General features: G+C 41.9%; 1 protein-coding gene across 2 annotated transcripts; it reads right to left on the bottom strand.

The window, feature by feature from the left end:
- Nucleotides 1-434: 434 nt before the first annotated feature.
- MYL4 (myosin light chain 4) lies at nt 435-26,142 on the bottom strand. 2 transcript variants are annotated; one of them, XM_020997589.2, is made up of 8 exons: nt 25,983-26,142; nt 17,391-17,562; nt 12,550-12,577; nt 3,648-3,797; nt 2,310-2,483; nt 1,526-1,603; nt 1,072-1,115; nt 435-606 (listed from the first exon to the last, which is right to left on the bottom strand). In XM_020997589.2, exons 1-7 carry the CDS (start codon nt 26,006-26,008, stop codon nt 1,087-1,089), a joined length of 657 nt encoding a protein of 218 aa, XP_020853248.1. In that variant the 5' UTR covers nt 26,009-26,142; the 3' UTR covers nt 435-606; nt 1,072-1,086. The 2 variants fall into 2 exon arrangements, with proteins under 2 accessions (XP_020853248.1, XP_020853246.1); XM_020997587.2 differs by having other exon boundaries at nt 17,391-17,583.
- Between the last annotated feature and the right edge of the window lie 838 nt (nt 26,143-26,980).

The raw sequence follows: 26,980 nt of genomic DNA on the forward strand, positions 1-26,980 counted from the left end.
ATGATCTTTTGTTTCATGGGAATGGGAACCCAAACATCCCATACCAGGGACAGGGACCACTTGGGAGAGTCCTGAGTCTAGACTCAGTCCTTGCCACCACCACCACCACCACCCCCATACACCCAATCATTTACTTCCTGTCAATTAGACTTGACCTAAGGAGGGATGAAGCAACAATGAGTCAATAGAATATTACTGTGAATAAGAACAGAATTCTGATTCCCATAAATATTTCTGATCCCTAAAACCCTTCCCTTCTAAATTTCTGAACCCACCACTATCCTTTGAGCTATCAGCCAGGCCTCTCCCCTCACCTGGCCAGGTCCCCAGCTACAAACCCTATTGTTCTAATTGATAAACATGAAGGGGAGACCTGAAGTGAGAGACTTCATTCAGGGATGGGAGGAATATCACAGAAAACAGACTCCAAGCTGTTATGTACGATAGTGCCTGGTTGTTTATTTACAGAGGTGTCTGGGAAGCTGAGGAGCTTCTCATAACTGTAACAGGGTGACAGGCCTGGGTCCCTCTGACTCCAGTTCCACAGCTCTTCTGAGGATTCACTCACTCCTGATGCAGCGTCGGCAATAAAAGGCCACCTTGTACCTGAAAAGGCAATCACAGAGGAAAGTGAGTGACTGCCTTATCAAGTTCCCAAGCATTACACCTTAGAGCTGGGAGGACGCTAGAGAGGGAGGGTCAAGGGTAAGGAAAAACCAAGGGTAGATACAAGGGCTTCCCCAGTCCATTGGCCCTGCTTTCGCTTTGCTATCGACATAGCCAGAAAAGACCAAGCCTGGAGGAATGTGTGTGAATTGAGAGGGGCTAAGATTGTCAACCATGTGTAGATGGTGAGCAGCAGAATGAGTAGGGGCAAAGGAAAGAGGAAAGGAGTCTAGAAAGGGGAGCCATGAAGGAGGAGTGAGGAATATGGGGAGGTACAGTAAGAGTAGAAGGGCACCATGCCAGTGGGGCATTATGGCTACAAGAGGCTTCCTGGACCCCCAGTGCTCCTGAAACCTTGGGAATGGCCCTGTCCCCAGTAGGGACTATGGGGGAGTTCATACTCACCCTGAAGGCCCCAATTCATCCAGACATGATATGTTTGACAAAGGCTGAAAGAAAAGGTGGGAGTTAGGACCCTGACCAAGTTCCTCTTGCCCCTACCCCCTTTCTTGCCCCTCCCAGATCCTTGACTCTAAACTTTTCCTCTGTCTGCTCCTTTCTCCATCCTAACCCTCTTCTCCTGCCTGGGAAGGAATATCTCATGCACCCAGGGATTTCTTCCTCACCTCATGGACTCTACTAGCTAGATGACCTCCCACCCAATTACCAGAACTACATCACCAAACCTATCCCTTTCCTCCAAATGATACCAAGAGAAGAGACGAGGCCACCTTGCCCCCATTGGGTCTCGGTTTCAATTTTCCAGTAGCATAGATAGAAGGGCCTAGGAATGATGGGTCTGGGGAGGGGGGGGAAGGGATTGAGAGGAGCTAAATTGCTCCTGTCCTACTCCCCCGACCTTCATAGTTAATGCAGCCATTTGCATCCTCCTGTCCAGCCATCAGCTGTTCCACTTCTGATTCGGTCATCTTCTCACCTGGAGCAAGACGGCATTGATGGCAGAGGGTAGATAGTAACCCACCTCCCCCTACTTCCCACTATTCAGTAGCTTCCCTAGTCCACAGATCTATAGCCTAACATAACAGCAGAGCTTCCCCAAATCTCTCATAAGGATTTTGAAAGAAAAGTACTGAGAGCAGAGTCAAAGACTGGACATTTCCTAATCCTGCGGCTCCAGCCCACCTTGCCTTAGATACAACCAACGGATGAATAGGATTTAAAGGATGAGAGCCCCAGAAATCAGAGAGCCTCTCTCTCAGCTTACACCAGTAACTATCACCTTCTTTTCATCCCTACAGGCTCACAGACTTAAATATGGTCAGAGGACATTATAGACCGTAAAAGCCCAACCTTTCATTTTACAGGTGGAGAAACATTAGCTGGTGACTGGCTCCTGGTCATAGAATGGATTAGTAGCAGATTAAGGGACTAGAAACCTGGTGTCCTGACTCCCAATCCACTGTTCTACTATACCTCCTCTCCCTGCCCCCCTCTTTCTCCCCTCAATGCTTAAAGACCTTATATTGAAGAAAAGACTATGGGGAGGGGTCAGGCCATGGAGCTGAGCTCCAACTTTGACTTAGACCTTCCCCCTTTGCCGCAACCCTTCTTCCTCTTCTCCCCTTGCTGTCTCCTCATCCCATCCCACCACAACTGTCTTTCCTTTCCTCCAGTGCCCATACCCAGTGTGGCAAGGACGTGGCGCAGCTCAGCACCCATGACAGTGCCATTACTCTCCTTGTCAAAGACTCGAAGTCCCTCCACAAAGTCTTCATAGGTCCCCTGGTCCTTGTTGCGGGAGATATGCTGCAGCATGGGCAGGAACGTCTCAAAGTCCAGCATTTTGGAGTTCATCTCTTCAGGGACAGAGATAAGGGGTGGAGAGAGGGGAGATGTTAAGACCTGGCAGCCCACTGCAGAGGGAGACTTTATCCTCATTCCACCTAAGAGCCAATCCTAGACAAATGACAGGGCCACACCTACTTCTAGGATCAAGGCATAGACACAGTAACCCTACAGAATAGACTAAAGGTAAGTAAGAAAAATGGGAATGGGAATTACTGACAAATGGGAATATGGAAGAGGGATTCAATCTAGATTCCAATAGGGCCCTGTGCTCCCATTCCCATAACAATGAGCACTCCCAGGCTCACTAGAGATGGCTACTAGAGGTGACATCATACATGGATAAACTACCAGTCCCCCAGCCCCCTGCTCCCTGCTCCCTATAGTTCCTCATTCTTTATTCAGCTCCCATGAATGAAGAGCCAATTGGTTCTAAAGCCAGAACCAAGGAGGAAGGCAATGAGAGGGAGCAAAAAAGGGAAATGGAGGAGGGTCTGGAAAAAGCCACCCTGACTCTCAGGGTAAAGGTGGCAATGAAGTCAGCTTTACCCTGACTTTGTTGGATACTGGCATTCCAAGATGAGTGTCTGCCTCCTTCTAGTACCTGAGAACAAAGTAAAAATTGTCTTGGAGAGGAAATAAGGTATGCAGGAATGGTTAATTATTTAACAAACATACACTATGTTCACAGTCCTTCACTAAGCCTCTATTTCAAAGAGGTCACAGAGAATAAACTCTGACTTCAAGAAACTTTTAACTGGAGAGCCAAACCCATAAAAATGATTTGAGAAGAATTCAAGCAAATTATTAAGTGGGATATCATAGGGCCTATATTAGAGAAGTATTTATGCCTTAGGGAGACGCACAGATCTTTAGACTTGGGGAATATCCAGTAATATGCTTAGCACAGTGCTTGGCACATAAAAGTGCTTAATAATTGTTTATTGACTAATTGACTAACAGAAGGACAAAAATGAGATAGGTCAGGGAAGGCTTTTTAAAGAAGATGAGTGATGATGGAGGAAAGGGAGATGTAAGAAAGCAGAGAAAGAGGACAGCTGAGATGGGGAGATTGGTTTGTACAAGGAAGCAGCAACTCGAGTCCTGGTGTGGCCCTGGATGTTGGAAGGCAGAAAGAGAGCTGGGGTTTTGATACTCTTGGCCCTGCCCCTGACCTTCAGGCTTGGGCTTGCCCAGCACCCGGAGGACCTCAGCATTGGTGGGGTTCTGGCCCAGGGCACGTAGCACATCCCCGCATTGTCCATATGTAATCTTCATCTCTCCAGTTGGTGTCCGATCAAACAGCGAGAAAGCCTCCTTGAACTCTGCAGAAGAGAGATTATGGCTAGAACCACTCTTGTTCCAAATAGAGGATCATAGATCTCGTAGATTCTTGGAGTTGGAAAGGACCCCAAAGAACTCCTAATCCAACTCCCTAATTTTACAGATAAGGAAACTGAGACCCAGGTAAGGTAAATGATTGGTTCTAGGCCCCCTAGGGAATTGTGAGAGTTGGGATTTGAGCACATTGGACAGGCGAACCAGTGTTCTTTCCACTGTACCACAATAGTCAGGGACTAGGTACCAGACTACGGGCAAATAGGTGATGCAATGGATAGAGTGCTGGTCTGGAGTCAGTGAGATGCGAGTTCAAATCTTGCCTCAGACAATTAGTAGCTCTGTGACCCTTAGCAAGTCACTTAACCTTCTTTCCCTCAGTTTCCTCCTCTGTAAAATGAGCTAGAGAAGGAAATGGCAAACCACTTCAGTATCTGTGCCAAGAAAACTCCAGATGGAGTCACAGTCAAACACAACTGAACAACAAGAAGAAGAAGCTAGGGGCAACTAGGTGGCGCAGTAAATAGAGCTCTGTCCTTGGAGGCAGGAGGACCTGAGTTCAAATCTGACCTCAGACACTTGACATTTACTAGCTGTGTGACCCTGGGCAAGTCACTTAACTCCAATTACCTCACCAAAAAGCAAAAAAAAAAAAAAAAAGAAGCTAGTCAGCGGGCAATCTTACAATTCCTATACATCTCTCACCTGAGTTTGATTATATATGATTCAAAATTAGGAAATTTTGCACCTGGGGTAAAGAGGCAGGGCAGGGGAATGGAGTGGATGGACTCACCTAGGGTGCAGCCGCTGAGGGACAGAAAAGATGAAAAGATGTCTTTGAACACCACAATATTTCTACGCTACTAAAGGACTGGCTGCTCCTGGGGAAGTTGGGGGACGGGGACAAGGGGTATAACCACTTTGAAAAATGACTGAGCTGACGCTACTAAGGGTACAACCAGGCAGGGAAAAGCTTATTTCTCCCCAACTAGGAGGGGAAAAAAGTGCTGCAGAAAGTTGCTGTCAGAATCCTTTAAATTTTATCACTCTCGAACAAAGTCCTAGTCACCCTGCCCTAGTTACAGCTCTAGACTATAGTCATGGCTGTTCTCAAAACTTTGAGTATCCAGGAAGGATCAGTAGTATGATCCTAGGACAAAGTCCTCAAGGTCACAGAGAAGGTGCTTGGATGTCTAAGGAACAAGAATGGGGTCAAATCAATGCAATGTTGGGTCCGTTGCAAAATGCTGATCTACCTCATTACTTTAAATTCCAATTCAAAATTTGTGCTAATCCCCATGAACTGAATAGCTGAAATATACAGTATGCAGGAAGGACTCACTAAATTTATTAATATTGTAAAAACCCAGTATGCAGGGAGAATATTCAAAACCACTGGAGAACAAACTGTTTTTTAAATTCTATCAAGTACTTCAGAAGCACTCACTGATTTACAAGAATTGACAAATTATAGGTATTAAAGCAGATCCCTCAGAGTCATGTACCTGACATTTTACCATCTCTTCCTAGGTATTACTATTTGAAATGAATGTGCATGCTGTCCTTTGGAAGTAATGACATTGCTTTTTTTTTTTTCAGACTGTTCTCTGACTCAGACTCTTCTCTGGTCCAACCTGATCATCCTCCAATCCCTCCTCCTTAGTTCAGTTAGTGAGATGTAACTGAATAAACTAATAGATAGACCAATATGGAGAGGTAGCATGACATGGCAGCCTTAGACTCAGCAAGATGTGAGTTCAAGACCTGCCTCTGACACATAATAGATGCGTGACCCTGAGCAAATCTTTCCATGGTAGGCAACTCTCAGCGACCTTAAATTGCAGAGAAGTTTCCTTATAGAAGAAGTTTCTCACCTACAACCCTACAACTGATGAAATCATAGCTCTAGTTTTAAAAATAAACATACATACACACACACATTGGTATACTTACCCATATTTATTGAGACCATTACTAAAAAAATTTTGGACCCAGATGGTAGAACCCTCCAAGGCTACCTTATCAGTGAGAGACAGGTGAGAGCTAGGGGTGTATTCGGGTACTGGTACAGTGGAAAGGATATTAGAAAACCTGAGTTCAAATTTACTACCCATATGATCCTGCTTCTCCCTGGGCCTCAGTGTCCTTCCTTGGTTTCAGAAAACCAACTGCACAAGTATAAGCTAGAGGAAGGTATGGCTAGACAGAAGTTTGTCTAAAAAAGATCTAGAGGGGGTTAGTCAACTGCAGTCAAAATGAGTCAACAGTGTTCAAAATGGCAGCCTCAAAAGATAATGAAATCTTAAGCTTCGTTAGAAGTTTAGGGTCCAGGAAGAGAATGGTTGTCTTGGGTGTTATTGGCTTTGCCTAGGTCTTAGACCCTAAGTAACTGATTCGACTATACTGGCTAATATTTTAAAGAATATGAGTAGCTTTTAGTCATGGAGACACAGAACAGGGATAAGCTAAATATACAAAGGCTTGCTTTTTGGTAGAATTTTATATAAAACATTTTTAAGATAGGAAGATAGCTCTTCAGATGTGACGAACTGTTTATTCCCAGCTGTTGCTATTGACCTGAGTGTATCCCCATTGGAACCTAGAAAATTATACCAGTATATCCTTGCTGAAAGTTTGCTTAAATTTCTTTGCCTATAGTTGGTTTATATGGGGGAAGGAGAAAAAGCATTTCAGGGGAGCTTGTGTTGGGTTTCCCTGGCAGCTTCTGGAAGGACCTGCACATTAAGATGTCTAAGCAAAATAAATAAATAAATAAATAAATAAATAAATAAATAAATAAATAAATAAATAAATTTTAAAAATTAAAAAAAAAAAAGATGTCTAAGCAATCTCCTTGTTGGCCACTAAGTAGAAATAGCTGCTGATTCAGTAGACTTTAAAAAGGGAGCAACCCTGCCTTCAACTGACAGTGTGGGAAGCCTAATTCCTGGGTTTCTCACAAAATGTGGGGAAGGTAAAGCTCTTCTCCAACTTAGGCAAAAATGCAAAACTGTGAACTCATGGCCAAAAAACATATATGTTTGCCAGGACAGACAGAAGGTATATACCCAGAGGGAATTATTTGGACAGGGCAGAGCCAAGATGAAAGGGCAAACCCCCAAATACTTCATATTTTGGTATTTTAAGTATCACTCTTCTGGAAGAATATAACAGTAGTTTTAAGTTATTATTTCCATTTGTTTAAGCCTTTGTTCAGGTGCATTTGTGAGTTTCTAGTATTGGACATTTCTTTTGTACAGAGGAAATAAATAGTTGTTCTATACTTGATTTTACATTGTATAATGAGTAATTTTGAATTCCACATTTTGGGTTGATACCCTAGTCATAAGCCAGCCTAAGATCTAAGTAATATTTTCCCCAGGGATGAAGAGTGTAAAGAGAAAAAGAGCTTGACTCCTTTCTTTGGAGGTCAAGTTCCCCCAACATCAAACCTGGATCCTGTGTGCTTAGAGTCAAGCATGAAATGAGTCTCTCTCTGGGAGAGAGAAAGGGTGAGCACTCCCAGCCCCACTGGACCCAGTACCAATTGTTATTGTTACTCTCGAGGGATTATCTGAGATTTGAGGGTCTAATTCTAATCAAATCCAAGTCCTCAATCCCTTTTTTGGAGCCCTACACATCTTCAGGGATCATCTGTTTTCTAATTTTTTTCCCTAAACTTGCTCGTCCTATCATTAGGTGAGTTTGTACCTCCAGTTGAATGACACTTTGTTTTGCAGGGGTCAACAAGGAAAATTTTGGGTGCCCTGTGTGTTGCAGGGACCAAAAAAAAGTTTTCACCAAGGACGATTTAGTTTGTTGACTGAGAGTAAGAGGGTAACTTCCAGTCAACCCTTAATCCTCTTTAGAAGAACCCCTAAATGTGTTCTGGGAGCTCATTTGGGTCTAGAATTTCTCTGTAAGAGATGAAGCTTGATTTTTCGTTTCCTTTTTTCTATTTCTCATTCTTGTTAGTTATTCAATTTTCAATTAAAAAAATATTGTGTTGGGATCTTATAAGTAATAAATAAGCACTAACCTATGATAAGCTTTGTAAAATTGAATTTGTGCATCTAGTATTGAGAGGTACTTGGCTGAGCCTACAGCGTCAGGCACTTACTCCATGGTATTTGTCCCTTCCTGTCCTGAACACAGACATTTTGGGTTTGGGATCAGGTTCAGTCCTGGGCAGCCTGCCTCTGATGAGGGGTTCCCTTTTCTTTCCACTCACTGGTTCATTAATAAATTCCCAGGGATAGGTAATTATAGTAAAAGTTATAGCTCAGAAGTCTAGGGTTTCCCCAAATAGGGGGAAGCAAAAAAGCCATTCCATGTATAAATACAAATTGGGTATGGAACAGCATAATCAATTGCCACACAGCAAGAAATACTTAGCATGGAAGAATTGTAGCTTGCATTAACAGAAACACCAGGATTTAGTAACCTAACTTATACCTCTTACCACACTCGTCTAGGAGGCTAATATTTAAGCCTCATAAGGACATAGAACAGTTTTGCAAGAACACTAGTCAAGCAATCTATATTTCACCTCAGCATTGCACTGTCCAACCACTCCCAAGAGCTGTCTGCTTGTTAAACAGACCATGCTTAGACTAGTCCTCCTGTCAGTGGCCATTACTCCATCATGCAGAAGCTCCTCCTGTCAAACACTGCCACTCTGGGGATATCTCTGCCACTGAACTCAAAGGTCTCCAGGATTTTCAGACATCTAGAACACCCAAGATATCAGAAAGGATATATGAAAGAGACAGAGGCTGCCAGAGAACAACACATAAGTTCACCTAGTTGTGGCCCCTGGCGCTAGCTGCCTATGTCTGAAACAGTCTTCCTCCTTACCTTAACTTAGTGTAATTCCCAGTGCCCGCTGAGGTCCAGCCTCTTAAAGAGGTTTTTCTTAATTCTTCCAGATATTAGTACTTTACCTGCCACACACGAAGTTATTTATTTTGTATACATGTCACCTTTACTCATGTTTATATATTGTTTTTGTGAAGCAGACTATAAGGTATCACTGAGCAGAATTTCTTCATTTTTATCTTTGTGGTCTGGCACCTAACAGTACCTAACATACTTAGGTGACTCTGCAATTTAAAAAAAAAGTATTTTGTGATTGAATTCTATTTCTAAGATTCTGTGATTCATCTGGAAGATAGGAGGGATGAGGCTTAAGGGTAAGATTTATGATTTCATTGGTATAGGGAACACCTGGAGGATGAAATGCTCTGCTTAGAGAGTTGCCCAGTACACTGAGAAGTTAAGTGACTTGCCCAGGGTTACACAGCCAATATATATCAGAGGCAAAACTTGAACTCAGGGCTTTCTGGCTCTATAACCTGCTGTGTCCACTATGCTGCCTCTCTAAAGCAGGGATTCTTAATCTTTTTTGTGACATAAAAATTTCTTTGGCAGTCTGGTGGAACCTATGGACCCCTTCTCATAAGTGCTTCTATGTGCATTAAGCAAGATACGTGATGGCAGCCAAGTGGCACAGAGGTTAGAGCATCAGGAAAACCTAAGTTCAAATCCAGCCTCAGACACTAACTAGCTGTGTGACCCTTGGCAAGTCACTTAACCCCATTTGCTTCAGTTTCCTCATCTGTAAAGTGAGCTGGAGAAGGAAATGGCAAACCACTCTACTATCTTTGTCAAGAAAACCCCAAAGGTGGTCACAGAGTCAGAAATGACTGAAAAAAGACTAAAAAACAACAAAGAAGATATATAGGCTCACAAAGGAAATCAATTATGTAAATATACAGTTATCAAAGCATTTTTTTCATGGACCTAAGGTTAAGAACCTCTGCCTTAAGCAATCCCTTGAAAAATTCTTCTAATTCTAAAATCCCATGACTCTATGCACATGTGACACCCCTCAACTCTGGTGGACCCCCTACACAATTATTAATGAAATTCTGTTGAGGAAATTTAGAAAGGAGAGGGGGAAATCAACTATGTCCTACTAATGAACCCGTTTCTCCCTACATTCCCTCCTGGCTTAATGGGCAGACTGGTAAGTGCCCAGATTGATTGTGAGTCAGCCTGTGTGGCTGTGCTATGAAAAATTCAGCCTAGTCCTGGGGTTTATTTAAAGAAGCGTGACAAACACCCATGAGCCAAGTACTAATCCCTCCTGGGTACTCTGCATTAGTCAGACTTTGATAGGAGTGCTCTGCTCCATCCACTTTTGGTCCCCATACTTTAAAAGGTTCAGGGAACAGGGATAGGCCCAGAGAGGGAAAGCGTCTCAGATGAGGAAAGGCTATTAAAAAGATCACATCGCTTAGCTTAGAGAAGAGGTTAAGAGGTCATTTAGTAACTCTCTTCTTCCATTTGAAGGGTTTTCAGAGGAGGATTTTAAGAATGTCAGAGCTAAAAGGGAACCCAGGGATCATCTAGCCCTACTTTCTTATTTTACAGGTAAAGAAATGGAGGCCCAGACTGGTTGAGTGACTGGCTCACAGTCACACAGCCAAATGGGTGGCAAAGCTTGGGATTAGGATCCATCTGTTGACTCCCAGGCTACAGTTCTCTCTACAAAGCCACATGCAGACAGTTCTTTGTGTCCAAAGAAGATGAAACGAATGGCAGTGAGTCAAAATTGAGTCAGAAGGGATTCCAGCTGGATACAAGAAAGACATTTTCATGGTCAGTGATAATCCACTGTCATGGGCTAGTGAGTCATAAACCCTGAGGAGAATCAAACAGGGGTAGCTTGCTATAGTAGAAAGAACACTAGAGCCAGAGACAGAAGACCTGGGTTTGAATCCCATTTTGCTCCTTGTTAGCTGCACTGCTGTAGTTATCGCTGTTGAGTCATTTCAATCGTGTCTGACTTTCTGAGCCTCTATCTGGGGTTTTCTTGGCAAAGATACAGGAGTGGTTTGCTCTATCCTTCTCTAGCTCATTTTACAGATGAGGAAACTGAGGCAAACAGGGTTAAGTGACTTGTCCAGGGTCACACAACTAGTGTCTGAGGCCAAATTTACTCATGAAGATGATTCCAAGCCCAGTACTCTATCCACTGCACCACCTAGCTGCCCCTGTTAACTGAGTGGCCTTGAGTAAATCACTTAACCTCTCTGGGGTTCAGTTCCCTCATTTGCAAAATGAAACACAGCCTTAGGCTTTGATCTCTAAGGTTCCCCTCCATGTCTGAATCCTCTGAATCCTTTGCAGTGGCCAGTTCAAAGTTCTGAACATTTTAAAGATGTAGCATCCTACCACAGTCTCTGTAACCTTCTCTCACATACAGGTGAATTTTTAAAAAAATTTAGGTTTTAGCTTTAGAATTTCCCAGTACCCCATGGAGAAACGTTGGGATATCACAAAATCAGAGCTAGAATCACTCCTTTAAAAATGGGCATAAGAACCTTCTATTGTATATTTTGAATAGTTCAATCTATTGTATTGAATCAAACATCAGCCCCTGACTCCAAAGCCAATGTTTGTTTGTTTTTCTTCCTTTTTCTTTTTTCTAAAGGTAATCGGAGTTAAGTGCCTTGCCTAGAGTCATACTGCTAGTAAGTATCTGAGGTCACATTTGAACTCAGGTGCTCCTAACTCCAGGTCCAGTGCTCTATCCATTGTACCATCTAGCTGCCCCTTTTTGTTTGTTTTTCCATTTTACCTTGATGCTTCTCTTACCTACCTGAAAGCCAGAACCCTCTTCGTTTTCCTCACCTTTCCTCCCTGGCTTCCTTCAAGGCCTTAGATGAAACTCTACCTTCTACAAGAAGCCTTTTCCAATCCCCCTTAATGCTACTGCCTTCCTTCTGTTGAATATCCTCAATTTATTCTCTATGTCTTGTTTGCACATAGTTCACCTGTTTGCACATTGTCTCCCCCATTAGCAAGTCCCTTGAGGGCAGAGACTGTCTCTTGTCCTTCTTTATATCCACAGCACTTGGCCCAGTGCCTGGCACAGAGGAACCACTTAATAGATGTGTATTAACGGACTTGTTGACAAACTGGACCATATGGTCCCTCAAGGTTCTTTCCAGCTACAAGAGTATAAGATCCTCTGTCTTTAAGTCATTTATGTAGCCGAAGGGGGTCCCTGAAATCACAGATAACCATGACAGAGGCCCCCCCTTATCTCTGAACCAATGTGTTGGCACCAGGAGATGGGTGATATCATTCTTCACAGTTTTAAAGTTGCATTGTCTCCTGGTCCCTAGAGACTTCACTGTGGAAGGGGGCCCTGAAGTTGGGATGTACTGAAGCCCAAAAAGGAAAGAAAGAGAATATAAGACAAGTGAGTCATTTACATGGCATGATGGGAGGGTTAAGGAGAGTTCAGTATTAAATTTGCTAACCTAGTACAAGCCCATCCTGGAAGACTTTGTAGTGGGAGTTTGGGGAAGGTGGTAATGATATCAGAATTGCCTTGGGCAGGATGAGGTGAGGGTAAAGGCAAACGAAAAACAAACAAACAAACAAAAAGGCTCCTCTACTCCAAGAATCAGATGGGCAAAACTTTCTCCCAGGACACTGAACCCCTGACAAGACACAGCTCATCAGCTTGGCTGGAAGAAGATCACAGCACTGGCCATGGCCATTTCTTAAGGTTTCAAAATAACTTGGCTAGAGGAATGAGCAACTGTCAGAGGTTCTGGAGGCTCTTGGAAGATCCAGACAGGCCCTCCCTAGGGAGGTGTTAGTTCTCATCGAGTAAGGGGACAGAGGCCACCGCAATAGCAAGGAAGGAGGGGTAGTACTCACCTTCTATCTGGTCAGCGGTGAAATCAATCTGTGAGGAGGGAGAGAACAGAGTGGTGAAGGCTACTGACGGGAAGGAAACTCCAATTATTGTATTATAAAAGGTATAATGGATGTGAACCTGGACCTGTCTAGATGCTGGCTAGCTGAGAAGCAAGCTTATAGTATATTCCGTGGAAAAGAATGGAATGGGAGAGGAAAGGAAAATGGAGGGGCAGGGAGGGGACCAGTGAAGGGGAGGGGTATAGATAAGGGAGAAGGAGGAGTCAAGAATGAGGGAGAGATTACAAACCTCAGTGATTGGAAGGATGGTAGCATTCTCACACAAATAAATAAGTTCATAAGAAGGGTGGATTTGAGGATAAAGAAAATTAATCCTGTTTTGGACATTCTGAACTTGAGAATATCTCTTTCATCCACTTCTCTCCACTCACTTAGCCACCACCTGATTTTTGAACCCCATCACTCTTGTCTAGACTTCTCCAATAACCTAATTGGTTTCCCTGCCTCAAGGCTCTCCCTATTTCAATGTATAATTCACTGCCAAAGTGATTTTACTAAAACAGAAGTCTGACCATGTCATTCTACTACTCGATAAACTCCAGTGGCTCTCTGTCAGCTTAAGAATTAAACATAAGATCCTCAGTTTGGCATTTAAAGCTTCATAACCCGACTCCAACTTACCTTTCTGGCTTTAGTATACATTATTGCCATTCATACACACTATAGTCCAGCCAAACCGGCTTCCTTACTGTCTGTCATACCACATATTTCATCTCCCAACTCAACGTCTTTGCAAAGGCTGTTCCCTACTCCTGAAACACACTGTCTTATCACCTCTACATCTTAGAATCCCTAGTTTCCTTCAAGACCCACCTCAAGCCCCTCATCCTATATTAGGTCTTTTCTGACTTCCCCCAGTCTCCTAGCACCTCTCTGAAAGAAAGAAAGAAAGAAAGAAAGAAAGAAAGAAAGAAAGAAAGAAAGAAAGAAAGAAAGAAAGAAAGAAAGAAAGAAAGAAAAAGAAGAAGAAGAAGAAGAAAAAGAAAGAAAGAAAGAAAGAAAGAAAGAAAGAAAGAAAGAAAGAAAGAAAGAAGGAAGAAGGAAAGAAAGAAAGAAAGAAAGAAAGAAGAAAGAAGGAAGAAGAAAGAAAGAAAGAAAGAAAGAAAGAAAGAAAGAAAGAAAGAAAGAAAGAAAGAAAGAAAGAAAGAAAGAGAAAGAAAGAAAAAAGGAAAGAAGAAGGAAAGAAAGAAAAAAGGAATTACTTTGTGTTTATTTTGCTTATACCTATATAAGTACACAGGCAGCTAGGTGGCTTAGTGGATAGAGCACTGGATCTGGAGTCAGGAAGACCCAAGTTCAAATCCAGCCTTAGATATTTATTAGTTCTGTGACCCTGGGCACTTAACTTCTGTTTGCTTTAATTTACTAGAGAAGGAAATGGCAAACCACTCCATTATCTTTGCCAAGAAAACCCCATGTATAGTATTGGTGTGCTATGGTCCACAGGGTCATGAAGAGTCAGATGCAACTGAAAAACAAATATAGGTACACATTTGACTCCTCTACTGTAATTTAAGCTCCTTGAGGTCAGAGACTGCTTCATTTTTGTTATTGTATCCCCAGTATTTATTATTTATATTTATATATATATATTATAATATATTTATTTATTATTTATACCTAGCACAAGGCTTGACACAATGAAGGTGCTTAATAAATGCTTATTAATTAAGGACTGAATAGAGATAGGGACTGGACAGAACCTGGACCTATGATTTTATTGGTAAAGAAAACTCCCATGTGAGAATACTCCATCTACCAACGAAAGTCAACATCTTCTCTGCAAGTATGAATCTCAGAGAGTTGACTATAGATAGCACTAAGAGATTAATGACTTGTCTAAGGTAATGCAGCCAGTGTGTGTCAGAAGTAGGACTTGAACCCAGATCCTCTTGGCTTCAAGGCCGGTTCTCTATTTACACTATGCTGACCTCTATTGATTGACTTGACTAATTATTATCCCTTTTTTAGATAATCCTCATAAAAGTTCATCGGATAATATGATTAGGTATTGAGATGGAAGGGACCTTAGAGATCTTTATAGTCCAACCCTTTCATACTATAAATGAAGGTACTTATTATGTAGAGGTAAAGTGACTTGTCCAAAGTCGCACACATAGATAGTAAGTGGCAGAGCTGGGTTTCCTGATCACCTGACTCCAAGTCCAGATCTTTTTTCCATTATACCACACAGGAGGAATAGAGGATGGCTTAGAGGCAGGGAGGAGGTTGGTGCTTAGTGTAATTAGTGTTAATTATAGATTCTTTGCTTCTCCCTTCCCACGCTCCCTAAGCTTAGCTTAGGGCCCCTGACTTCAAATCTGTCAGAATTCAGACAGATTGTTGGGCTGACATTTTACCATTTCACAATATGTGAAAGAAGAGGTTTGCTATACCTAAGAACAATGTTTGCAGGGGGCACATCTAAAACAAACCAGTTTCTTAGCACCTTTAAAAAATGCCAGCAGCATGGAGTATAGGAAGGAGGATCACAAGATGATGTGCAGAGGACCAAGACAATGTGGAGAGCATTAGGTAGGCAAAGCATTCCATAACCATCTCTGAACCTGGGGTCTGTGAACTTATTTTTAAAATCTTTTGATAATTATACTTTAATATAATTGGTTTCCTTTGTAACTCATATATTTTATGCATTTAAAAACATTATTCTGACAGGGCATCCATAGGCTTCACCAGACTGCCGAAAGTCTTTTGCAACATGGAATATTTTGTGGAATGGGATGGGAGAGGAGCGGACAGGGAAAGAGAGGGAAGAAGAGGGTAGGGTAGGGGAGAGATGAATTCAGTGGGGAGGGGGAAGTGTAAGGGAGAGGGAGGAGTCAAGGAAGAAGGCTGAGAGATTTCAAACCTCAGTGACACATGAGGTTTGACATTTAAAAACAAAACAAAAAAATGGTTAAGAGCACCTGGTACAGAGGAAAGGTCCAGAGAGAGGTAGCGGGCAGTTCGCTGGTTTCACTGACTCATATGCTGAAACAGTTGCCAGGGTCAAAGGAGGCACCACTGCATGGCTAGCGAGCCTAGCTTGGCAGTGGCTGTCCAAATGGAGTGGTGCTTAATCCCAACATGATAAAGATAATAGCAAAGGGCTGTCATGATGAGTGGATTTGTACCTGCCAGGCTCTGCCCATAAAGGGAGAGAGACACACAGCATGCAAAAGACCCCTTTAGGACTGAGTCCAGACTAATCCTGGCTCTACCTACCTTCCTTCCATCCCTGTCTGTCCCCAGCTCTGTCCTGAGGGCTGGGCTCCCCTGTCTCCTGCCCCACCCCTTGCAGCCCCAACCCAGTTATAAATAGCTCTCCCTACCAGTGACTGCACGACCTCCCTCATTTTGGTGTGGAGGCTTAAAATCATTCCATTCCCCAGAGGAGCCTCTTGGCCACCTCTACCCTCACTCCTCACTCCTTTTTCTAGCTTCCCCTCCCAAACTAATTCCTTCCACAGCCTGGCCTGTGAGCTTGGAATACTCAGCTAAGCAGCCAGGTTGGTGGAGGCCACACCTATTCTGAGGAAAGGAACATTCCCCTGTGGGGGCTGAAGGCAAGAGAAACAAAAGGTAAAGAGATTCCCCTTTTCTAGTTCAACCCTAGGAGCAGCCATACCCTGCCATACGCTCACTCTTGTGGGGTCTGGATGGAAGTTCCTCAAATGAAGAAAGAAGAGAAGAAACAAGGTAGAAAAATTTTAGCTTGATATGGGGGCAGTACCATCAACAGGCTGAGCATAGCCAAAGTACTGATGTTAGCCTCAGCTACAACTGTCCTAGCATTGACATTGGAAGGCATTAGAAATGTAAAAAGAAAATGTAACAGAAAATAGGGAGAGATTGCTTAAATGCTATTCCCCCTTTAAGACCCAACTCTCCCTACTCCACTAAGTCTTCCCTGACCGCTTGTAAGGATCTCTCCTCTCCTCTGAGCCCCTCTAGCTCTTATTACCTAAGAGACATGGTATAGTTGAGAGAGCACCAGATGTAGAGTCTGAAGACCTGGGTTCAAATCCTGACTCTATAACTTGCTAGCCTGCATGACCTTAGGTGAGTAATTGCCCTCTCTGATGCTCAATTTTCTCAGCCATAAAACAAATACGTCTGTAAAGACAGACCTTCCATACCTAAATCCCATGAACTATTATTCACTTGGCACTTATCATATACTGGTTTGTAGGATAAGTTATCTTTTTATGTCTATGTATGTCTATTCCCCCCAACTAAATCAGTAGCTTCTCAAAAGCAGGAACTATCTTTAAAAAAAAAAAGTCTTTGTATCTCCCAAAATCCCTAACACAGTGCTTTGAACATAACAAGCACTCAATAAATGCTTCTTGAGTAACTGATTAAAGCCTAGGGTCATTGTACAGTGATACTTCTTTCCCTTCCTTAGCTTCCAGCTCCTCTATATCAATGGTTCTTAACCTAGGGTCTAGTGAACGTCTTCTTGTGGTTTTTACATTTTTTGGATAACTGTATTTTAATATAATTGATTTCCTTCATAATCTAATGTATTTTACTTTATGCACTTAAAAACATTCTTCTAAGAAGGAATCCTAGGCTTCAGCAGACTGCCAGAGAGGTCCAAGACATAAAGAAGATTAAACACACAATGTGTCTATTCCCTACGGCAGGTGTACTATAGTATTCTGTCCCAGTAAGGGGTTAATTAAGCCCAGAAACGTTCTTCCCCAACATGTACAGCCTACCCTCCCACCGTGGGAAAAGGTCCTTGATCCCCCTACTCTCAATTAGATGCATCTCACCTTCACACTCTTTGGATCAAAGGCAGGTTCCTTAGGGGTTTCTGGAGCAGGAGCAGTAGCTGGGGCAGGGGCAGGGGCTGGGGCTGCGGCTGGACCTGGCTTGGCTGCCTCCTTCTTGGGCTCAGGCTTCTTGGGAGGCATGGCGCTGGGATCCCTGATGGAACTGGAAACCCTAAGAGGAAGCAAGAAGAGACTGGAAGACAGAGAGACAGAAGCCTTGAGTTTCTCTGCCCCTTATATCACTGACCTGAGCCCCCCCTCTCTTCCCTCCACCCCGGGGTTGGGCCAGAGCAAGAGCAACTGTCACTGACTATAAAAGGAAGAAACACCCACAGGGTCCAGCTGACAACTGTCCATTGTCACCAGATTTGGGTCCACCAACCCCCACCTTCTCCTTCCACCATATCCCTGGCATCCAGGCCAAGAAAAGTCTGCCCTCTTCCTGTTGCCTGGGTGACACACAGAGGGGATAGGGGACCAGGGCCCCCTTAAAAATGTCAGAGTCTGACCACAGTGATGAGCCAACACATAGCAGCTGATAACCCCACACACAAAGCTCACGGGAGTGCGGGGCTTTTTTTAGCCCCTCCTGGGCGGGGGCTGCCTGATGCACATTCCTTTTAGGCAGAGATCTGCTCTGTACCCTCCGCTCTCAACACTATCCAGGGGGCTCAGCTTTCGTGCCCAGAACCCCACAGTGAAAGTACATGGATTGAAGGAAAATGAATCCATTCTGGGGACTGTCCCCTTACTCACTAGCTCCATGACCTCCAGGTTCCCCAAATTATGAGCCTCCACAAACTCAAGTCATTGAACTTCTCTCACATTCATTCATTCAAAAAAATGCTTGTCAAGTGTCCTCTTTATACAAGTCCTCAGGCCCTGACACTGGAGCCATAACCAGTGTTAGGGGAAAGGGACTTTGCCCCAGAATGCTGACATGGTATGGGGAGGGGAGCAGGGTGGAAGGAGTGCTTCTTCTCTATGCCTCACATTGTGGTCTTCTGCTGGCCCACACCACCCAAGGCCACTGCTCTGTGGCCTATTGACCCACAACTATTTTTGCCCCCAATAAAAGAATTCCTAATTAAGACTCTACATGAAAATTGCCTATATACCCTATAGGCAATAAGGCACCATACTGCCAAGTCCTTCATCACAGACCCATAGAATTTTTAAGGCTGTAAGGAGCCTGAGAGATCTTGGTCCTGAGCAGCACAGCACAAGATCCTTTCAGAGGGTGACCAAATCTAAACATGAAGGACTGAGCAGGGGGCTGGACACTGGGTCCTGGTCCCTAAAGAGGCAGAAGAGACATGAGAGCTGGCAAAAAAATCCTCCCTGAAGCCTGTGCCCCTTTTCAAGTTGGCAAAGTGGCATAGGCCCACACGGATTCTATTACTCTCACATCTCAAGAGTACTCTTGGTATATCCTAACCATGGGTGGGGAGAGCAAAGCACTTAACTTGGCCCGCAAGCACAATGCCTAGAGTAATAATAATAATAAATACATTACGGTTTACAAAGCACTTCACATATATCATCACACTTGATCTTCACAACCCTGGGAGGTAAGTACTATTCTTATCTCTACTTTGTAGATGAAGAAACTGAGAGAGAAAGAGAGAGAGAGAGAGAGAGAGAGAGAGAGAGAGAGAGAGAGAGAGAGAGAGATTAAGCAACTTATACCTAAGGTCACATAGCTAAATGTCTGAGACAAGATTTGAACTCAGGTCTTTCTGACTCCATAGGGCAGCTAGGTGGCGCCGTGGATAGATGGGGTTTCCTCATCTATAAAATGAGCTGGAGAAGGAGATGGCAAACCACTCCAGGATCTTTGCCAAGAAAACCCCAAATGGGGTCATGAAGAGTTGAACATAACTAAACAAAAACAACCTTCTGACTCCAAGTCCAGAGCTCTCTCTCCACTGTACTACCTAGCTGCCTCAAGGAACTGGAGAACTGTAGAGTACCATACAGTCTTAGAGCTGGAAGGAACCTTAGAAATTATTTAGTCCAATCACCTCACATTATAGAGCACAATGTATTGAGCAGAAGGCTAAACCCAAAGTCAAAAGATCCGAGCTTAACTTCCAGCTTGGAGACATAATAGCTATGTCACGATGAACAAGTTTCAGTTTCATCATCTGTAAAATGGGATTAATCATACTCACTTTCACCTACCCAGAAATGCTGCTGCAAGGAAAGCATTTTGTAAACTTTCACATGACATATGTGTGTATATACATATCCATATATAAACATACATAAACATACATATACATACATGTGAGTTTTATATGTATACATATGTGTGTGTGTGTATATATATATATATCAACAAACATCAACTAAGTGCCTATGTGTTGAGAACTGTTCTAGGTTCTGGAAACACAAATATAAAATCAGATGTTTTTTCTGCCCTCAAATATCTTATAATTTAGTAGAGAGGAGGAGACCCATGCATACAATTGCAATTCAAATTAGAAAATTAGTACAAAGCAGAGGTTGATTTTAAAAAAAAGACAATGATTCTCAAGAATAAAAAGACAATAATCAGTTCCATCTAGAGGAAATCAGTAAGGAAACTGAGACTCAAAGAGGTGACTAAAATTTTTTTTAAAAAGGCACCTGAAATTGCTAGTTCTCTAGGCAGCCCTCTATTCCCCTCTGCTGCAAATACTCATTCTTTACTCTCCTTCTCTCACCTCTGTTCCTTTATCTTTCTTACCTGTTTCCTATCTTGCTTTCTCCAATCACTTCTTAATCTACTTACTTCCTTTTTCATTCTTTATCTTCTTCTCAGCTTAGTTCACTCCATGTCATCTGTAGTTCCCAGATAGTTGAGGGGCTTAGAATAGAAATGGGGAAAGGAAAGAAGGAGATAACATTTAGCCTCTCCTCAAACCTCATGCTCCATCCCATTTCCATCATTTAGGTCTCAGGACTGAGTTTGGGGCCCTGCCAAGGAGTTAAAAACTGATACAAAATCTGAGAGCCAGTGAGGTATATTGGAAAGAATGCAGGCCTGGAAGTCAGGAAACCTAGATGCTAATCCTGGTTCTCCCAATGACTATAACTGTGACCTTGGATATGTCTAGAACTCAGTTTACTCATCTGTAAAATGAGGGGGTTGGAATACCACAGACCTTTCCAGTAAGAACAGGAGCAAAGCAAGGATATCCATTGTCATACATATTATGTGACAGAATTCTAGAAATGGCAGGCAGCGGCAATAAAACAAGAAAAAGAAATTGAGAGAACACAGACAAAGAAGAAACAAAATTACAGCTTTTGCAGATGATATATTTTACTCAGAGAACTCAATTAAAAAGTTAATTGAAATAATAACTTTAATAAATAACAGGTTATAAGGATATATAAGATTATAAGGATACCAGTTAGTGGGGTAAAAATTCATAATTATACAAAAACTATTGTGAAAATTCTAAAAGCAGATTCGTAGATATCAGGTTTGCAACAACATCTCACACCATATAGCATAATAAGCTCCAAATAAATATGTAACATAGTTATAAAAAGTCATATCATAAACAAATTAGAGGAGCAGGGAAGAGGGTACCTTTCATAATTGTGGATGGAATAGAGTTCTTGACCAAACAAATGATATGGATAATCATAAAAGATCAAAAGAATAATTCAAATTACTTCAAATTGAAAAGGGTTTGCACAAATAAAATCAATAGAAACAGAATTAGAATAGAAATAATAACTCAGTTTTAAAAAATCTTTGTAGCAAATTTCTCTGACAGAGATCTGATATCTAAGAAATATAAGGAATTGACTCAAATAGATAAATCATAAAAGGATGTGATTAGGCGGTTTGAACCCTGAGGTTTCCCTTCAAATCCATCAGATTGGTAAAGACGACAAAAAAGGAAAATGACAGTGTTAGGCTGCAGGAGGACAGATGCACTGTTAATGCATCTGTAACATGGTCCAGCTATTTTCGAAAGCAATTTGGAACTATGTACTGTGCATACCCTTTGACGTAGAGATACCGCTACTAGGGATATACCTCCCAAAGAAATCAAAGAAAGATGGAAAGGACCCATGTATACAAAAATACTTCTATAACCCAGCGCCAAAACCTGTTGGTATGGGAATCTCTCCTCAACGGTGTGGAGCAAGCCTAAGAGTGAGGCAAGGTGGAGTTGGTGAGAGAGAAAGAAAAGACAGATTAGGTCTCTTCAATCTCTTTGAGCTCTTCTGGTTTCTAACTATGAGACAGAAGATGTATAATGCTACCCTTTCTTTCAGGTTGCTGAAGTGAGAAAAACTCTGTGGAGAAGCTAAGATGAGAGGGGCTGGAATCTTCATCATGTCCCTCTCATCAACTTACAGAGACTTCAGGAATTTCCCTTTGGGTCAGATCTGGGATGTTTTCTCTTTTGGTTGAGCTGACTTAGCTCGCTTCCAATGGGAGTGCTTCTTCACTCTGTATTGTCTGGTATATATTTTCATATGCATACTTTCTCTGATTTCTGTTTTGCTATCAACTTGGAAAAACGAGTTTCTTTGCTATTTGCTATGTGCATTCATTGTGAAATTGGCATCTGGTGGGAAGGACGCCAAACCTTGGATATAAAGTTGGGGGTCCCCCTCCCCATTAAAGAACAGTGATCAGAAGTTTAGCTTGAACTTAAAAATCACATGCCCTAGATTAATAATATTTAAGGGAGAAGATGGATATAAGCCCAGTACCCACCCTACTTCTCTGAGGAGATCTGAGTGGCAGCCATCCTTTAGTCCCCAGCCTCCTGCTTCCCTTCTTGGCAGGAATTAAAGACTCCCTTGGAGAGGGGTGAGGGGAAGATATGCTAGAAATGTATCTATTCCAGCCTTCCTATAAGCCACACACACAGCACCCCATATTACACCTGAGAGAGAGCTCACCATTTGTAAAAATCACTTCTTGTTACAGCTAAGAACTGGAAACAAAGTGGGTGCCCATCAGTTGGGGAATGGCTGAACAAATAAATTATAGTATATGAATGTAACAGAATATTGTTTACATAAGAAATAATAAAAGGAATGGACTCAGAGAAACCTATAAATTCTTACTTATATGAACTGATGCTGAATGAAATGAACAGAGCCCAGAGAACAATATATACAATGATGGGGGATGACAGAATTTAAGGGTCTACTATGTGCCAGGCACTAAGAGCTTTACAAATATCTCATTTGACCCTCACAACAACCCTGTGAGATAGGTGTGGCTATTATCCCCATTTTACAGTTGAGGAAAGTGAGGCAGAGAGTAATTAAGTGACTTGCCCTGGGTCAAACTGCTAATAAATATCTGAGACAGGATTTGAACTCAGGTCTTCCTGACTTCAGGCTCTGTTCACTATGCAACCTAGCTGCCTCAACAACATAATATAAAGGAAAACAACTTTGAAAGACACAGACACTCACACACACAGACACACATGCAAACAAATTCAACAACTGATAAATTACCAATATGACTCTAGAAGTCTAAGAATGAAGAATCTAAGTCTAAGAATGAAGAATCATCTCTTGGCCAAGAGATGATAAACCATAGGTGCAGAATGAGACATAAATTTTTAGATAAGACTAATGGGTGAATTTGTTTTGTATGGATATACTTATTTGGCATAGGAAGAGGAGTTAAGTGGAGAAGAGAAGAGAATACTGCAGGACGTTTTGGGGAATGATAGAGAAGAAAAGAAGGAGAAAATGAACAAAGAGAAAGAAGGAGGAGGAGGAGGAGGAGGAAGAAAGAAGGAAAGAAAGAAAGAAAGAAAGAAAGAAAGAAAGAAAGAAAGAAAGAAAGAAAGAAAGAAAGAAAGAAAGAAAGAAAGAAGGAAAGAGAAGAACAAGAAAGAACAAGAACAAGAAGAACAAGAAGAAGAAAGAGGATTTATGAAACATTTCTTTTAAATACATGGAAAACAGCAGAAGGAAGTTCAGAAGGGGACACACAATCAGACAGTATTGGTACTGTTGTGTTAAATATAATATGAGCTTTTAAAATAAAATAATCTGTAGACTCATAATTTTATATAAAATCCTCTTTTTTCTGTTTTTTGCATGTGGAAATGGTCCTGTTTGTCAAGTTCACAATAAAAAAGAAAAGAAAATCCCCCAATAAATCAATCAATAAACAAATAAATAGAGTGGATAGAGAGAAGGATGAATGAATAAATGAAATGAAGAGGTTGAGCCAGATGATCCATACGGCCCTTCCCAGCTCTAATGTTCTGTGGTTTTGGTAAAGGAAAACATCACCTCCTCTCATTCCCCTCCTCTCTCAAAGCAGAGGAGCAGAACATCTTTTTGCCATCTATTTGATTTCTAAGGGGAAATATAATAACAATTTCTATAAACATAGGTTCGTGGGGATAAGAATCCAAAGGGTATGGTGTGTCCAAGACGTCAGACAGCCCTAGAACATGGTTCTACAAAAAAGCCTGGGGTGGGAAGGGGGAGAGGGGAGAGTGGAGAGGAAATAATTGTAGGGAAGCAAGGAGCTGGAGGTGGAGCTAGGGGCTGGAGTAGAAGGGATCTGAAGGGTTGGTTAACAGAGATGGAGGGAGGATAGGGATGGTGGAAAGGGGGAGACAAGAATGAAGATAGAGGAGGCAGAGATGGACAGAGGAGGGGGAAGGGCAGCAGCTGGGAACCCAAAGTGTGAAATAGCTTGCATCTTGGGAAGCATGTGGCAAGTCCCTGGGGTCAGGCTGCCTGCCTGTCAAGATACTCTCAGACAGAAGCCATGCAGGCTGAAACCTTAGAGCTTTTACTGAGGTAGTGAGGGCTCTCTCAAATCAGTCTATGATTCTTAAGTGAGGCCAGCTAAAAAAGTATCCGGGCACTTAGTTCAGACAGATACGCTGACTATGTGAGATATGAAGATTCCTGGATTAAGACTGTGGATACCTGAATTCTGCTCTTGGCTCTGCCTTTACAATTAATTCTACAGATCACCGAGTTAAGGTATGAGGCTACTGTCACCAGAAACAAGGGGTTGATCTCTTTGTGGTATTTTGTCTTTTCCCTTAACCTCAAACCACAATGCATGTTTTAAGGATGGCTGTACCTTGTAATTCAATTCAACTCAACAAGAATTTATTAATTTATTTATTAATTATTAATTAATTATTTATTATTTATTTATTTATTAGCTAAATGTTGAGGACTAGAATATAAACATAAAAATGGAAAAGGCTCTGCCTTTGAAGAACTTACATTCTATTTGGAAAAGATAGTATATATACAGATAAGTAAACACAAAATACACTAAAATTAGATGTCATTTCCCCCAAAGAATGTAATCTTCTCGAGGGGAAACGCCGGTTTCTTTTCTTTCTTTTCTTTTTTTTTTCCTTTGTATTCTTGGTGTCTAGCAGTGCCTGGCACATAATTGGTGCATAATAAATATTTGTTAATTGATTGATGGTGTGAAAAAATAATTTTCTGTATGGCTTCATGACTGCCATTCCCTTAAAACAGTGGGTGATTAATGATGGGAGAATTTCTGGCTCAGCTTTATTACCTCTGTTTACTTAAGATGAACATGTCAAGTAACCAGCTAATGTTCCAGTGTTAATGGATAGTCCACAAATTCCAACTTTATCCCTAGTGTTTACTGACTTGTTTATAATTTTTCCTGATGTGATCTTCCCCTTCTGCTAGCTATTCTACGATGTGTAAATCTTTACCTTCCCCTTATGCCTATGTAAAATTCCACTGCGTCTGTTCTGGTTTGCTGAAACTGCTTCTTGGGGCTCACTGGGTGGGCCTGTTCTCTAAGCATATAATAAACAAGTTGTTATCTATGAGGATGACTGGCATCAGTATCTATCGACAGAATCATTGGACAAATTTTATGACAATAGTCTACCTGTGTCTCATTTTGTTCTAATCCCAAACCTGAACCACATCAGGCCTGGCCCAGAGCACTGAGCATAACCAGGATTAGACAGGGTGTGTAGCTGTCTTTGTGTTTGAAGTGAAGGGTAACTGTGAAAAGGACACTTTAGTGATCAAATGGCCAGATACAGGTGTCTACAAAATATCCACTGATCACCTCTTGAAATAAACCCCAAACTAAAAGTACCCAGGTATTTCATAGTCACAATCCGGAGCTTCCAAGTTAAAAAATAATAATAATAAAAATAATGATGCAAACATACAGAAAGTGTTCAAGCACTAAAGAGACACAGTCAGAACTACACAAGATGTGACATCAACTACCATAAAGGAAGGAAAAATTTCATAATACAATATTCCCAAAGGAAAAAGAAAAAGGCTTACAACCAAAAATAATTTATCCCGGGAAACTGAATATCATCCATAAGAGGAAAAGTAGATCTTCAGTAAAACAGAGGAATCAAGTATTTTTGATAAAAAAGACTAGAGTCTAGAAGAAACTTTTAAATGCAAACAAAGCTGTCGAGAGAAATTAGAAAGGTAAATACCTTTGAACACTTAGAAGAGGCTAAAAGGTGATAAGGCAGCTCCCAGGATGCAATGGAGCTGAGATTGGAGGCAGGAAGACTCATCTTTCTGAGTTCAAATCTGGCCTCAGACACTACTTACCAGCTCTGTGACCCTTGGCAAGTCATTTAACTGTTTGCCTCAGTTTCTTCATCTGTAAAATGAGCTGGAGAAGGAAATGACAAACCAGTCCAGTATCTCTGCCAAGAAAACCCCTAATGGAGTCAGTAAAAGTCAACAAATTGAACAACAACAACTAATGTTGATAAAGTACTTACATTCAAATAGGGGAAGGAAAGACAAACACCACAAAGCCTGGGTGTGGTATTGTTCCGTAGCTTGGCTTTTAAGAGAGGGAAAAGGGGCATTAGGGGAAAAATGAGGAAGAAGGAGGAGGAACTTATTTTTTCCATAATTTGGATATAAAGGAGTATAAAAACAGGCAGAAAGGAGATCAAGGAACCGACCACTTAAGAACCTCCCTCATCTGAACCAGAAAAAGGAAGGTTGAATACACATTTACTAAGTGCTTCCTATATGTCAAGCACCTTGGATTCAAAGATAAGAACAAAGACAGTCCTTGACCTCAAGGGACTTACGAATGTAATTAATTCTAATTAATTCCCATTAGAATTAATGGGAAAGACAACACACATAGTGGAGGGACACTTTCATTGGAAGGCTACTGAGAAGGTGAATGGGGTTACCCCATTCAGTTAGTAAGTGAATAAACACTTATTAAGCATGCCAGGTATTGTGCTAAGGAATTCCGGTAGAGAGGCAAAAGATTGTCTCTGCCCTCAAAGAGTTTACAATCTAAGGTGGGATGGGGGACAAGAAAAAAAAAAAAAGACCGTTCTCGATTTATGAAAGTGGATCCTTCAGTAGACCTTAATGTAAAGCAATTTTTACAATGTAAATTTGCCCCAGATGTGGGGAAGGCAGGGAGAGAGGGAAGCAGGAAAGGCACACCCATGGAGGAAGAGGACTGAAGGGGGCCGGCAGATAGTTCAAGGACATGGTGGTGGGGACAGAGAAGTGAGAGCAAGAGAAGGAACAGGTTCAATCACACAGGGGCCTGGCCAGAACTGAGAGGAAGA

Source organism: Phascolarctos cinereus, unplaced genomic scaffold, assembly GCF_003287225.1.
Source record: "Phascolarctos cinereus isolate Bilbo 61053 unplaced genomic scaffold, phaCin_HiC Scaffold_5;HRSCAF=322, whole genome shotgun sequence".
Lineage (NCBI taxonomy): Eukaryota > Metazoa > Chordata > Mammalia > Diprotodontia > Phascolarctidae > Phascolarctos > Phascolarctos cinereus.

What these genes read in the sequence shown, in the direction of transcription:
- MYL4 (XM_020997587.2), bottom strand. Translation starts at nt 26,008, where the DNA reads ATGACTTGCCAAGGGTCACAGAGCTG. An exon ending in TTGATCCAAAGAGTGTGAAG is followed by an intron (nt 12,578 to 17,390) that starts GTGAGATGCATC and finishes CCCTCCTCACAG; the next exon opens with ATTGATTTCACCGCTGACCA. An exon ending in CCACGTCCTTGCCACACTGG is followed by an intron (nt 1,604 to 2,309) that starts GTATGGGCACTG and finishes GTCTTGCTCCAG; the next exon opens with GTGAGAAGATGACCGAATCA.